Source organism: Mustelus asterias, chromosome 17 (genome assembly GCF_964213995.1).
Source record: "Mustelus asterias chromosome 17, sMusAst1.hap1.1, whole genome shotgun sequence".
NCBI lineage: Eukaryota > Metazoa > Chordata > Chondrichthyes > Carcharhiniformes > Triakidae > Mustelus > Mustelus asterias.
This window is the reverse complement of record NC_135817.1, coordinates 54,143,242-54,158,963: the sequence shown is the minus strand read 5'-3', so window position 1 is coordinate 54,158,963 and position 15,722 is coordinate 54,143,242. Positions and strand designations below refer to the sequence as shown.

General features: G+C 49.7%; 1 protein-coding gene across 2 annotated transcripts in view; it reads right to left on the bottom strand.

Moving 5' to 3' along the window:
• The window catches only part of wdr3 (WD repeat domain 3), a 56,487-nt gene extending 41,225 nt beyond the window's left edge, over positions 1 to 15,262 (bottom strand). Inside the window, exons 1-7 of one of the 2 annotated variants that reach the window (XM_078232687.1) lie at positions 15,076 to 15,262; positions 10,475 to 10,680; positions 10,039 to 10,248; positions 9,600 to 9,718; positions 5,305 to 5,383; positions 4,187 to 4,282; positions 3,174 to 3,269 (exon numbers count right to left, since the gene is read on the bottom strand). In XM_078232687.1, coding sequence (XP_078088813.1) covers positions 3,174 to 3,269; positions 4,187 to 4,282; positions 5,305 to 5,383; positions 9,600 to 9,718; positions 10,039 to 10,248; positions 10,475 to 10,645 — 771 coding nt within the window. In that variant the 5' untranslated portion in view covers positions 10,646 to 10,680; positions 15,076 to 15,262. Of the gene's footprint in view, positions 1 to 3,173; positions 3,270 to 4,186; positions 4,283 to 5,304; positions 5,384 to 9,599; positions 9,719 to 10,038; positions 10,249 to 10,474; positions 10,684 to 15,075 lie in introns of both variants that reach the window. The other variant, XM_078232689.1, reaches the window with a different exon arrangement.
• Positions 15,263 to 15,722: the final 460 nt, after the last annotated feature.

Below are 15,722 nucleotides of genomic sequence, written 5' to 3'. Positions count from 1 at the left end.
CACAGCTCCACAAAAAAAGTGGTAAATGGACTTCCACTGACCACTTGGGTGTCATTTTTTTCCTCCATTTCCAAAATATTTTTAATAAACTTCAATTTCATTCAGAATTTCTTTCCTTTTTTTTCTTCACACCAGTTGCTCATTCCAAAGCCTTATCTTCAGAAAGCAATGCCTGGAACTCATTCTGCTTTTATAATTTTCAGTAGCGTTACTCCATAATTTAGTGAATTCCCCACCAGCAACATCCTGGGAGTTACCATTGATTAGAAATTTAACTAGATCAGCCATGTAAATACAACGGCTACAAGGGCAGGCCAGATGCCGAGAATTCTAGGGCAGGTAACTCACCTCTCGACCACCAAAGCCTGTCTGCCATCTAAAAGGCAAAAGTCAGGGGGGTGTGATGGAATACTCATTTGCTGGGTGAAGTGCAGCTCCAACAACGCTGATTTAAGTTTGGCAGCAACCAGGCTACAGCAGCCTGCTCGATTTAGAATGCCATTCACCACCATAAATATTCACTCATTCCACCAACAGCTTAACCAGCCTTTGTTCATAGCTGAAATGCTCAGGCCCTGGTAACATCTTGGTGAATCTCCTCTGCACCCTTACTAGTGCAATCACATTCTTCCTATAGCGTGGCGACCAAAACTGCACACAGTACAGTAGCTGTGGCCTAACGAGCGTTTTGTATAGCTCCATCATAACCTCCCTGCTGTTATACCCTATGCCTCGGCTAATAAAGGCAAGTATCCCATGTGCCTTTTTAACCACCTTAACTACCTGTCCTGCTGCCTTCAGGGATCTTTGGACATGCACCCCAAGGTCCCTCAGGTCTTCTGTACCTCCTAGTGTCCTACAGTTCCTCCAAGATGGCGCCAGAGCGAGGCGACTTCTTGCAAGCTATGCCCAGCATACCTTCCAATTATATCTTTTATTCTCGTTCTATGCTTCTAAAACTTTATTTTAACTCTTTTAAACTCTGTATCAATGCTTTAATTCAATCTCGATTTTTTTCACTGTATACTAATACATGTGACAATACTAAATCAAATCAAATATAAACAGTCGCAACAGTGTGTACCATCTACTAGGTATATCATAAGTATGGATTTCTAAAGGGAAAATCATGTTTAACTAACAAGTTTTTTGAAGAGGTAACAGAAAAGGTTGATGAGGTGTACATGGACTTTTAAAAGGCATCCGATACAACGTCACATAACAGACTTGTGAGAACAGTTATAGCAGCATGGATAGAAAATTGGTTAAGTAATAGGAAAGAAGGTGTAATGATCAATGGACATTTTTAGGGCTGGAAGATTTGTATTCGAGTTCCTCAGGGGTTGGTACTGGGACCTTGGCCTTTTCTGATTTATATTAAGTTTATTATTTATTTATTAGTGTCACAAATAGGTAAACATTAACACTGCAATGAAGTTACTGTGAAAATCCCCTAGTCGCCACTCTCCGGCGCCTGTTTGGGTACAAAGAGGGAGAATGTGGCATGGCCAATGCACCTAACCAGCACACCTTTCGGATGGTGGAAGGAAACCGGAGCACCTGGAGGAAATCCATGCAGACATGGGGAGAATGTGCATATTCCGCACAGGCAGTGACTCAAGCCGGGAATCGAACGTGGGTCGCTGGCGTTGTAAGGCAGCAGTGCTAACCACTGTGCCACCGTGATCTAGATCTGGTTGTGCAGGCAAAATTTTCAAAATTTGCAGATGACACAAAACTTGGAAACATTGTAAATTATGAGAGGGACAGGGTAGAACTTCTAAAAGACAAAGACAAGTTGGTAGAGTGGGCAGATAGATGGCAGATGAAGTTTAATGCGGAGAAATGTGTAGTGATGCACTTTGGTAGGAAGAATATGGACAATGTAAAATAAGAGGTACAATTCTGAAGAGGGTGCAGGAGTAGAGGGAACTGGATGTACATGTTCATAGATCATTGAAGGTAGCAGCACAGGTAGAGAGCAGATAATAAAGCTTAAAGTATCCTGGGCTTTATTAATAGAGACATAGAATACAAGAGCAAGGGAGTTAAGCTGAATTTATAGACCTCAGCTGGAGTACTGTGTATAGTTCTGGACGCCACAATATAGGAAGAATATGAATGCATTGGAGAGAGTGCAGAAGAGGTTTACAAAAATGGATAAACGGATGAGAAACTTCAGTTATGAGGATAGATTGGAGAGTTGAGACTGTTCGCCTTGGAGAGAAGGCAGCTAAGATTCGATAGAGATGAATGTTCAAAATCATGAGTGAGCTGGACAGATTAGACAGGGAGAAATTGTTCCTGCTTGGAAAAGGATTGTGAACGAGAGGGCACAGATTTCAACTGATTTGCAAAAGAAACAAATGTGATGTGGGGGAAAAACTTTTTCACATGAGTGCTCAAAGCTGGAATGCACTGCCTGGAAGTGTGGAAGAGACGGGTTCAATCGAGGCATTCAAGAGGGGATTAGATGATTATTTGAATAGAAGGAATGTGCAAAGGTACAGGCAAAAGGCAGGGGAATGGCACTAAGTCATAACGCTCATTTGGAGAGCTGGTGCAGGCACGATGGGCTGAATGGCCTCCTTCTGTGCTACAGCAATTCTGTGATTCTAAACATCTCACCACGTTTTTTTGACAGCACCTTTCAAACCAGCCTCCTGGACAAAGGAAGATAAAGGATAACATGCAGGTGGTGGTGTTCCCATTTAAGCCACAAACCACCCTGACACCATTCCTTCACTGTGGCTGGGTCAAAATCCTGGAACTCACTCTCTAACAGCACTGTGTGTGTACATATTCTACACGAACTGCACAAGTTCAAGAAGGTGGCTCAGCACCACCCCCTCGAAGATAATTAGGGATTGCAAGTAAAGTTTAAAAGTTTAAGTTTATTAGTGTCACAAGTAGGCTTACATTAACACTGCAATGAAGTTACTGTGAATATGCTGGTCTTGCCAGCAACACCTCAACCCATGAACAAATAAAAAAATGCTCGCAAGTTCAGATGAAGATTGAGAGGCGTTAACAAATTATTTGTTCTGCTAGTGCTGGTGTAAGATTGCAAGCAGGCTGTACTTTAAATAATATAAGCAACTCTGTTCAATTCAAACTGATCTCGGGAGCGATTAATAAGGAACAGCAAAATACATTACAGAAGTGGGATTCACCTCTTCTGGATTTTCATTCAATTCGTCTTCAGTTACTTCAGCATTTTCAAAGGGATTCTTTGTCTTTTTTACATCTGGTTCTCCAACTTCTTTCTCCTGAGAAATAATCCACAACACAGCATAAGTAACAGATAAATAAAGGCTCCTTTCTGTTTTTTGCGCATTGATATATTGTCAAAGATTAATTCAACTGACCATTTCAGAATTACCGTCGTCTGAACTGTGATGAAGAAATTTAGATATTGAAAAGTCAATACCACCAAACCAGGAATGGCATGGCCCACCCTTGCCATAGTTCATAAATTGCCCTACCCCAGCCAACTGACTGCAGGATTCTTACCCTCATTTGCGGGTCCTTTCAAGTTGGGCCTTGCTCCACTTTTCCTCGGCAATCTCAAGGGACACTCAAGTAAAGTTTAAAGTTTCTAATTTATTAGTGTCACAAGTAGGCTTACATTAACATTGCGATGAAGTTACTGTAAAAATCCCCTAGCCGCCACACACCGGCGCCTGTTCGGGTACACTGAGGGAGAATTCAGCACGGCCAATGCACCTAACCAGCACGTCTTTTGGACTGTGGGAGGAAACCGGAGCACCCGGAGGAAACCCACGCAGACACAGGGAGAAGTAGGCTCCGCATAGACAGTGACTCAAGCTGGAAATCGAACCTGGGTCCCCGGTGTTGTGAGGCAGCAGTGCTAACCACTGTACCACCAAACAATTCAGGGAACTGTCTTGCAGGTAAAGTAGGGTGTGCAAAAGTTCTGCACCATTAAAGAGACAAACAATTAAGTATGGGAATGGGAAAATTGTAGGTCCTTTCTGAAACAATAAACTGAGGTGAGCTGAATGTGATCCTCATACAAAGTTATCTAGTGAAATCGACTATCCAGAACATACAGTGCAACACGTTATGATATTCTTCTGTAACAAGAGTGTAATAAATCTATTACTAAACAGACCAACAGTTACAATTAATATTTCTGTCTTTGTGAATTGTATCAAGTTTTCACCTCATCCAGATAGTGGATATCCCACACTCTCAGTTCACTGTCAGATGATCCAGTCATTATTCTCTTTTCATCTGAAAGTAGCGCAAAACCCCACACCTAGAGCAAATACAGAAAGCAAAAGAATAATATTTAAAGTTTATTTTCATGGGAAATGAAATTATTCTGTCCTGGCTCAAGCAAACAATTTACCATATGGTACAGAACCGAATTTGATATTTGAGGAAATAATTTACGTTCAGTAACAAAACAAACATCTAATATTTATTCAATGAAAGACATAATCCAAAATAAGAATGGAAAATGCTGGAAACACTCAGCAGCCCAGACAGCAGAGAAACCAGGTTAACATTTCAGGTAAAGTGGTGCAGAGGGCGAAGGAGAATGTCGGTGAAAGGGTGGAAAAAGGGAGAGATAAAATGACAAGAACATTGATGGTGCAAACCTAAAAGGGATGATACTGGGACAAGTAAAGAAACAAAAGATGAATCCAGAGGAGATGTAAATGGGAAAAAAATAATTATTACCAACAACTGTCCTAAAACAAAAATGTGGTGGGATTGGTGGGGTCGGGGGGAGGGTGGGGTGCGGTGGCGGCAGGGTGGAATTATGGCCTGATGTTGTTGAATTCAACGTTGAGTTTGGAAAGCTGTAACATGTCTAATCAAAAGGTGAGATGCTGTCTCTTATGACTCATGAAGACAGTGCTGCAGGCTGGGGGCAGAGAGATCAGGGTGGGAGTGAGGCAGGTGAGAAATGACATCCGCATGATTTTGGTCTGTTAAAGCAGAATCTGAATGTGCTGGAATTGGTACAACAAAATCCCAACTCGTTATTGTGCAAGAGATTAAAAAAGGCAGCTGTTGATTTAAGACGCTCTTACTTGATCAAAGGAATATAGGAACTGCATGTTTTTACTGGCTGAGGGGACGACACCAGCATGAATTACAATAATCCACGAGTCCACTGGAACGACCCAGTCTTGAAGGCAAACGTTATACTTGGACAGATTCAAAACCAGGCAGTATAATCTGTTTAGACATCCAAGTAATTGCCAAATCAATGACAGCAGTCTGAAGGCGCCAGAAACAAACAGAAACAATCAAAGCAATGTTGCTGACCTCACTGCGATGACCAACTATGGTCTGGAAGCAATGCTGAGTATCCAAGTCCCACCACTTAACAAACGTGTCCTTGGAGCTAAAAGAAAACAGAGAGGAATATACTGAGGAAAGCTGGAACTCAACCAACTAATGGTCATAAATAGAGATTAAATAAATCTGCAATACCATGGTTTGGAATAATTAATTGAAAATCTGGGTAATGCTGTAGTCAGCCAGTTGTGACCCAAATTGAGTCTCATTTACCCCGCTGCACATTGTATTAGCACTGCAGTATCAAAGTTTCCTAAGCTTCTTGTTCCTTTGTCTTAATCTTTATAACACAACCAGGCAAAAAATTTTTTTAATGAATATTCCATTCAATCCAACTATCTTGCTCTTGTCATCGCAATTTCCCATTCAAGATCTGCTCACACGTTCTTAATCCAACTCAAATTTTTCTCAAATGCTGGAAATGCTGAGTACATCTGGCAGCATCTGTGTAGAGGGAAACAGAGTGAATGCTTTGAGTTGAATATAACTCTTTCTGAAGCGTTAACTCTGCTTCTTTTTCCACAGATGCTGCCAGGCCACTGCTGAGTTTTCCAGCACTTTGTTTGTATTTCAGATTTTGAGCATCCGCAGTTATTCGCTTTTATCAAATGTTTTTCATCTTACCCACCATTTCCTGAACATTACCGATCGATATTGTTATTGCACGAAATGTTGTCACAGGGCGGCATGGTGGCTCAGTGGTTAGCACTGCTGCCTCACAGTGCCAGGGGCCCGGTTTCAATTCCCGGCTTGGGTCACTGCCTGTGTGGAATTTGCACATTCTCCGTGTCTGCATGGGTTTCCTCCGGGTGCTCCGGTTTCCTCCCACAGTCTAAAGATGTGTGGGTTAGGTGGATTGGCCATGCTAAATTGCCCCTTAGTGTCAGGGGGACTAGCTAGGGTAAATGTGTGGGGTTACGGGGAGGGGGCCAGGGTGGGATCGTGATCAGTGCAGACTTGATGGGCCGAATGGCCTCGTTCTGCACTGTAAGATTCCATGATTCTACGATTTTACTGAAGACCTCCAAACTAAGAAGCACAAATACACCAAGAGGAAATTTACAATCTGCGAGAGGATTCTCCCTTTCCTTCAATCAATAAATTTAGTAAACTGCCACAAAACTGAAGCAGTATTTTGCTGAGTGAGTTGACCAATCTATGGAGCAACCTCTCTGAGGAGATGTTGACAGATGTGTTGATGCATTAACATGCAAATTAAATACATTTCTTTCAGAATAGTAGTATTTTGGGTTATAGTTACAAAATTGTAATTTGAGCCACAACATTTGATAAGTGTGGCATGCTTGGGAAGGAAAAAGTGACTTTGGAGCTCTCTCTCTCCACCACTAGAAATTGCATTGTGCTATTTTGGATATATTGATTGATTGCAATGATTAGTTAACTCTGTTGACCATTGCATCATGCAATTAACAGGAGGGTAGGAGGGAAAACAGGTGGACCAAGATCTCTCTTTGTCACTGCACGGAGGTGTTTCCTGTACGGGCTGCTGCTGCACACCTCCTACTACCGCTTGCTCGCCCGTCACCCGGATATACCTTGGCAGGCCTTTTTGCCGCCCGGTGGCAGAGGTTCCAAGTGGAGGTCCCTCCCCCACTATCTTGGAGACCTGGGGTGGAGGGTAGTGCATACAGAAGTTCTGTACAATAAAAGGTTAAATTGGTTCACAGACTCCCAAGCGACTTGCCCTTTTTGCAGTCTTGTGGAGTCTGGGAGCCACGTCTATGTTCAATATTATAGACTGCACACCCTTTTTAATTTCCTCAAAAACCTTTTGTTGATGTTTTGTTTGCACTTCAGTCCCACGCTCCTGATCTACGGACACCCAGTACAGAGGGGGGCAAGGAAGGCGGAGGACCTCCTCGTGAACCTGCTCTTGGGCCTGATAAAGCTTGCCATAAACAGGTCCAGGCAGCGGGCGACCTAGGGGGTCGTCCAACCCGACTGTCTGCCCCTCTACCATGGCTATATTTGTGGCTGGGTATCCCTGGAGGGGGAGCATGTGGTGTCCGAAGGTATCGTTAATACCTTCCGTGCCCGCTGGGCACCGCAGGGACTGAGGTGTATTATTGACCCCTTTAATCACATTTTGATTTGATGTTTTAAATTTCCTTTCCACTTTGTCCTTTGTTTCGAGCAGCTCCCCTCCTTTTGGGAGCTGCCCCTTTTAATTTGTCGCCTTGTTAATTTGACATAGTTTATTTGGTTGGCCAAAAAGATTGATCTCTCTTTGTTTAGCGATTGCTGTGCTAAACCCTGAAGATTTGAATCTGCATTTTCACGCAACTCCAGAGTTGTTACAATGCTAGGCGGCCATTCAGCCCACTGTGTCTTCACCTGCTCTCTCTGCAGTTCACCTTACACCAATCCCCATCGTTTCCCCTTCCTTTTCAAAAACAATGCAATTCCCTTTTGAGTGTCTCGACTGAAACTGCCTCTACCGCACTCTCTGGAAGTGCATTCTAGACCTTAACCACTCGCTGCAGAAAAAGCTTTTTCTCGTGTCGCTTTGGCTCCTTTTGCCAATTACTTCAAATCTGTGCCCTCTCCTTCTTGATCATTTCACGAGTGGGAGCAATTTCTCTCTATCTACTCTGTCCAGACCACTCATGCTTTTGAAAACCTCTTTTAAATGTCCTCTCAGCCTTCTCTTCTCCAACAAAACCAGTCCCAACTTCTCCAACCTATCTTCACAACTGAAGTTCCTCATTCCTGGAACCATTCTTGTGAATCTATTTTGCACTCTAATGCCTTTAGATGGTTCCTAAAGTGCTGCGCCTAGCAATACTCCAGCTGAGGCCGAACTTGTGACTTATACAAGTTCAGATTAACATCCTTGTTCGTGTATTCCATGCCCCTATTAATAAAGCCTAAGATACTGTATGTTTTATTAACCATGCTCTCATCCTGTTATGTCACCTTCTATACTATATACACCCGGTCCCTCCGCTCCTGCAACTCCTTTAGAATTGTACCCTTTGTTTTGTATTGTCTTCTCATGTCCTTTCTACCAAAATGAATCACATCACATTCCTCTGCATTGAACTTCATCTGCCACCCGTCCGTCCATTCCACCGATTTCTCCATGTCCTTTCGAGGTTCTACATTATCTTCCTCAGTTCAGAATTCTTCCAAGTTTCGCATCATCTGCAAATTTTGAAATTGTATCCTGTGCGCCAAGATCTAGCTCATCAACATATATCAGGGAGACCAAGGGTCCCAACACAGAATCCCAGGGAACTCTACTACAAACGTTCCTCCAGCATGAAGAACAATCATTACTCACCGTTTCCTGCTACTCAACCAATTTTGTATCCATGTTGCTATTGTCCCTTTCATTCCATGCGCTGTAACTTTGCTCACAAGTCTGTTGTGCAGCACTGTATCAAATGCCTTTTGGAAGTTCACGCAAACCACATCAACAACGCTGGCCTCTTCAATCCTCAAGTACCTCTTCAAAAATCTCTCGCAAATTAGTTAAACATGATTTTCCCTTAACAAGTTCACGCTGGCTTCCTTTAATTAGCCCACATTTGTCCATATGACTATTAATTTTGTCCTGAATTATTGTTTTGAGTAGTTTCCCCACCAAAGTTAAACTGTCTGGCCTGGTAGCTGCTGGGCTTATCTTTAAACACTGTTTTGAATAAGGGTGCAATGTTTGCAAAACTCCAGTTCTCTGGCATCACCCGTAAATCTAAATAAGACTAAAATATTATGGTCCATGCCTCCACAATTTCCACTCTCATTTCCCTGAGTATCCTTGGGTGCATCTCGGCCAGTCCTGGAGCCTTAACTTTAAGTATCAACAGCCTATCTAATAACTCTTCCGCAATTTAAATGCTTCTAGTGCATTAATAACATCCTTTTTGGTCCCTAATTGAGCACATTCTTCTTTTTGCCACCCTTTTACTATTTATATGCCATTGAAATTTCTCAGGTTCCACTTTGTCAATATTGTTACTATGGATAGCGTTCTCATGAACTTTCCTTGTCTTTGCATTTTCACTGTTTAAGATGTATTACACATCCTGATAATTCAAGGTCTCAAAATAATGAAATTCCACACTTCACTGTGTCCTTTCTTCTTTCAACCCTCAGGGTTTTAAAATACAAGTTTGGTTCCATCAAGCACTACTTGGTTTCATCCTGCCTTCTCTTATTCTCTTTCCCACCTTGGTGGTACAACGCAATAGTTTCTCAATTTAAAAGATGAATTGATGTATCTTTCGCTGCTATATTACCTTGTAACCAGAAAATTCCTGCCTTTCAGAAATGCGGCGTGTGTGATGGCATCTTTGTGTCCTTTCAGTCTGTATAATCCACTCTCATTGATAATATCCCAAATGATGACTTCTGTGTCCTGTCGGATAAGAAATGTAGAGGTTTCCCTTCAATCGAGGCACTTTCAATGATGATCTGATTAACACAAACAGCTTCTGGCACAGAAACTAGAGGTTAAGGAAATCAAGGTTTCAAGTTTAACCAACAGCATGTTCATAGAAAATATCAAACTAAAGTCTCACAAAGCCATAGAAACAAATATTACCTTGGGAGTGAGGGCAATCTTGGGAGTGGAGGAAGTTGAAAAGCAGTCTATGGAATAGCTCACCCTACCTGATCGTGCAGTGCAAAATCTCACCGTTCAACTCAAAAGTAATATCTGAGGGGAGTATATCTTACCTTTGACCCTGAAACTAGTCGTGCTCCAAGGATATCATAGTTGAGAATTGTCACTGCTGCTTTGTGCCCATTAAAGGTGACATTACTTTCCCCAGTCATTACACTGAAGATACGGATTGAGCCATCTTCATATCCAACCGCCAGGTGACGTCCATCCGGAGCTGGGCACAAGTAGGTTACTTCATGCTTAGTACCCTGAAGAATCAATACCTGTGGATACAAGATAGCAGGATGTTAAAACAAAACATATCAGTTCAATTATTCCTTGAAGAAATTTCTTGTAAATTCAAATTGACAAGAATTTGGATAAAACCCCAAAAAACGTAATTTTCCTTGTAGCAGACAGTGGTTTGACAACATAAGAAACCACTCCATTTGATGACTTACACACACAAAAGCATAAATAAACCCACCAGCTCACAAAACGTTAACTAACCTTTTCTCCTTTACGAATATCCCAAATGAATACATGCTCACAGGCGGCTACAGCCACGTATCGACCGCTCTCTCCTCGCAGCTGTACAAAAGTAATATTTGCTTTCTGGCTTGCAATTACTCCAAAAACTGCACTCGCAACATAGCGCAGATACTGCTTTGTCAAACCCATGGCAAGGTGCTAACACAGCACAGCAATATGAAGATCTGCTGAATTAAAAATAATCAGCACATTAATCAAGCACATACTTTAAAGTTTATTTATTAGTGTCACTAGTAGGCTTACATTAGCACTGTAAAGAAGTTACTGTGAAAATCCCCTAGTCATCACACTGAGAGGGAGAATTTAGCATGGCCAATGCATCTAACCAGCATGTCTTTTGGACCTTTGGAGGAAACCGGAGCACCCGGAGAAAACCCAGCAGACACGGGGAGAACGTGCAGACTCCGCACAGTGACCCATGCTGGGAATCGAACCCGGGTCCCTGGCTGTGAGGAAGCAGTACTAACCGCTGTGCTGCCCTGTGTAATAGTCCAGTTTTTCCAGCAAACAGCGACAGAAAATTATGCTAACTATAAAGCTGAGGGATAAAAGTCTTTGGGGAGTAACGTAACCTTGGACTTTCACCACCTGCATTACATTTTCAACTTTCTCTCAGCCACTCAACGCATCTGATAGCTATGGAGTTTTCCAGTCAAATGTTACCTGCCACTTGCCAGCCCAAGCCTGGATGATAAAATCCACTGTAGGATAGCTCCTTTCTAAGAGTAGCTGTGAATGCAGCAGTGCACTTAAGTCATCAGGGAACAGGTCCATTTTTAATGATAGGAATGTCAGGAAAGTGATTAATAAAAGAGAAGATAATTGGATGGAGTATATATTGCATCAAGGGACTTTATCAGGAGTGCCCAAGCCTGTGATGATCGACCTCAAACAACCCTGACCATTTGCCTATGTGCCAACTATAACTCCAGCAACTAAAATCTGCACAAACAAACGCACACATGTTCTGAGGTTGGATCTGCTCATCCTTCCCATGTCCACATGGTAATTCTTCAGTCAACAGTATCTAAGCCCCAACTCAAAGGGGAGCATGAATTGTCACTTTTAGGCTAACAGCACCGACAGATGGAATTTAATAGAGAAATGAGGTGATGCACTTAGGCAGAAGGTAGACACAGAGACAATATAGACTGAATGGCACAGTTCTAAGCAGTGTGTAGGGACTGATGGACCCGGGGATTCACACGCATTAATCTTTGAGGGAGGATGCATTCCTTATTCCTCCCACCCTCCCTCGCACCCTCATTTCCCCCCCCCTCCCTCGCACCTTCGCTCCCCCCCCTCGCACTCTCGTTCCCCCCTCCCTCGCACCCTTGTTTCCCCCCTCCCTCGCACCCTCGGTCCCCCCCTCCCTCATTCCCCCCCCTTCGTTCCTCCCTCGTTCCTCCCTCGTTCCCCCCCCCTCGTTCCCCCCCTCCCTCGTTCCGCCCCCTCCCTCGTTCCCCCCCTCGTTCCTCCCTCGTTCCTCCCTCCCTCGCACCCTCGTTCCCCCCTCGCTCGCACCCTCGTTCCCCCTTCGCTCGCACCCTCGTTCCCCCTTCGCTCGCACCCTCGTTCCCCCCCTCCCTCGCACCCTCGTTCCCCCCCTCCCTCGCACCCTCGTTCCCCCCTCCCTCGCACCCTCGTTCCCCACTCCCTCGCACCCTCGTTCCCCCCCTCCCTCGCACCCTCGTTCCTTCCCTCCCTCGCACCCTCGTTCCCCCCTCTCTCGCACCCTCGTTCCCCCCCTCCCTCGCACCCTCGTTCCCCCCTCCCTCGCACCCTCGTTCACCCCCCTCCCTCGCACCCTCGTTCCCCCCCTCCCACGCACCCTCGTTCCCCCCCTCCCTCGCACCCTCGTTCCCCCCCTCCCTCGCACCCTCGTTCCCCCCCTCCTTCGCACCCTCGTTCCCCCCTCCCTCGCACCCTCGTTCCCCCCCTCCCTCGCACCCTCGTCCCCCCCTCCCTCGCACCCTCGTCCCCCCCTCCCTCGCACCCTCGTCCCCCCCTCCCTCGCACCCTCGTCCCCCCCTCCCTCGCACCCTCGTCCCCCCCTCCCTCGCACCCTCGTCCCCCCCTCCCTCGCACCCTCGTCCCCCCCCTCCCTCGCACCCTCGTCCCCCCCCTCCCTCGCACCCTCTTCCCCCCCCTCCCTCGCACCCTCGTCGCCCCCCTCCCAGGCAACCTCGTCCCCCCCCCTCCCTCGCACCCTCGTTCCCCCCTCCCTCGCACCCTCTCCCTCGCACCCTCCCTCCCTCGCACCCCCCCTCCCTCGCACCCCCCTCCCTCGCACCCCCCCTCCCTCGCACCCCCCCTCCCTCGCACCCTCATCCCCCCCCTCGCACCCTCATCCCCCCCCTCGCACCCTCATCCCCCCCCTCGCACCCTCATCCCCCCTCCCTCATCCCCCCCTCCCTCATCCCCCCCTCCCTCATCCCCCCGCCCTCATCCCCCCCTCCCTCGCACCCTCGTCCCCCCCCTCCCTCGCACCCTCATCCCCCCCTCCCTCGCACCCTCGTCCCCCCCCTCCCTCGCACCCTCGTCCCCCCCTCCCTCGCACCCTCGTCCCCCCCTCCCTCGCACCCTCGTCCCCCCCCCTCCCTCGCACCCTCGTCCCCCCCCTCCCTCGCACCCTCGTCCCCCCCCTCCCTCGCACCCTCGTCCCCCCCTCCCTCGCACCCTCGTCCCCCCCTCCCTCGCACCCTCGTCCCCCCCTCCCTCGCACCCTCGTCCCCCCCTCCCTCGCACCCTCGTCCCCCCCTCCCTCGCACCCTCGTCCCCCCCTCCTTCGCACCCTCGTCCCCCCCTCCCTCGCACCCTCGTCCCCCCCTCCCTCGCACCCTCGTCCCCCCCCTCGCACCCTCGTCCCCCCCCCTCGCACCCTCGTCCCCCCCCTCCCTCGCACCCTCGTCCCCCCCCCTCCCTCGCACCCTCGTCCCCCCCCTCCCTCGCACCCTCGTCCCCCCCCTCCCTCGCACCCTCGTCCCCCCCCTCCCTCGCACCCTCGTCCCCCCCCTCCCTCGCACCCTCGTCCCCCCCTCCCTCGCACCCTCGTCCCCCCCCTCCCAGGCAACCTTCTCCCCCCTCCCTCGCACCCTCGTCCCCCCCTCCCTCCCTCGCACCCCCGTCCCCCCCTCCCTCCCTCGCACCCCCGTCCCCCCCTCCCTCCCTCGCACCCCCCGTCCCTCGCACCCCCCCTCCCTCGCACCCCCCCTCCCTCGCACCCCCCTCCCTCGCACCCCCCTCCCTCGCACCCTCATCCTCCCCCCTCGCACCCTCATCCCCCCCCTCGCACCCTCATCCCCCCCCCCTCGCACCCTCATCCCCCCCCCTCGCACCCTCATCCCCCCCCCTCGCACCCTCATCCCCCCCCCTCGCACCCTCATCCCCCCCCCTCGCACCCTCATCCCCCCCCCCTCGCACCCTCATCCCCCCCCCCTCGCACCCTCATCCCCCCCCCCCCTCGCACCCTCATCCCCCCCCCCTCGCACCCTCATCCCCCCCCCCCTCGCACCCTCATCCCCCCCCCCCTCGCACCCTCATCCCCCCCCCCCTCGCACCCTCATCCCCCCCCCCTCGCACCCTCATCCCCCCCCCCTCGCACCCTCATCCCCCCCCCCTCGCACCCTCATCCCCCCCCCCTCGCACCCTCATCCCCCCCCCCTCGCACCCTCATCCCCCCCCCTCGCACCCTCATCCCCCCCCCCTCGCACCCTCATCCCCCCCCCCTCGCACCCTCATCCCCCCCCCCTCGCACCCTCATCCCCCCCCCCTCGCACCCTCATCCCCCCCCCCTCGCACCCTCATCCCCCCCCCCTCGCACCCTCATCCCCCCCCCCCTCGCACCCTCATCCCCCCCCCCTCGCACCCTCATCCCCCCCCCCTCGCACCCTCATCCCCCCCCCCTCGCACCCTCATCCCCCCCCCTCGCACCCTCATCCCCCCCCCCTCGCACCCTCATCCCCCCCCCTCGCACCCTCATCCCCCCCCCCCTCGCACCCTCATCCCCCCCCCCTCGCACCCTCATCCCCCCCCCCTCGCACCCTCATCCCCCCCCCCTCGCACCCTCATCCCCCCCCCTCGCACCCTCATCCCCCCCCCCTCGCACCCTCATCCCCCCCCCCTCGCACCCTCATCCCCCCCCCTCCCCCCTCCCTCGCACCCTCACACCCTCATCCCCTCCCTCGCACCCTCATCCCCTCCCTCGCACCCTCATCCCCTCCCTCGCACCCTCATCCCCTCCCTCGCACCCTCATCCCCTCCCTCGCACCCTCATCCCCTCCCTCGCACCCTCATCCCCTCCCTCGCACCCTCATCCCCTCCCTCGCACCCTCATCCCCTCCCCTCGCACCCTCATCCCCCCCCCTCGCACCCTCATCCCCCCCCCTCGCACCCTCATCCCCCCCCTCGCACCCTCATCCCCTCCCTCGCACCCTCATCCCCTCCCTCGCACCCTCATCCCCTCCCTCGCACCCTCATCCCCTCCCTCGCACCCTCATCCCTCCCTCATCCCTCCCACGCACCCTCATCCCTCCCTCATTCCCCTCTCCTTCACTCACTCTCTCAGTCGGTCCTCCAGCTCCCAGTCTCGGCCTCGCTGTTGGTCTGCAGAGCTTCGCGGAAACAGGCGGATCAGACGAGATGAGTGGATGTCAGAGTGAGCGAGCAGCTGGTGTATTGCTGACACTTCAGCAACAAAACCATCCAATTACTTTCATCTTGTCCCAGACAAATATCACAACCGACCTGCAATAATTCACCAGGCCCAGGGATTACATTGCTTTTGTATTAGAAATCCTACTTATTTTTAATATTTCTCACTGATATAATCAGCTCTAGGTCTACTGAAATAAGTTTATCTTTCAGTATATACTCGAGCATCACATCCAAAACACTATGGCATCAAGGGAAGGCTTCGAGCTGATTTTCTGGTGAGTAATGTCACTTTGTTTCTCTTTCTCCAATGTTTGGAAGTTAGTCTAAGGAGCTGGGAGATGGCCGGACCATGGTAGTGGTCCAGACATGGGGGGGTGGGAAGAATTAGACGGGGGAGATGGGTTGGTGCAGACACGAGAGGTGGATGAGGGTCCAGATAAGAGGGAGGCAGGGGTGTCAGGCTGGGTTGGGTCAGAGAGGGTGTCATTCAGGTCAGGGGTGTTGTTGTTCAGGCGGGTGGTTGGGGTGGGGGGGGCGGCAATGTGCTGGG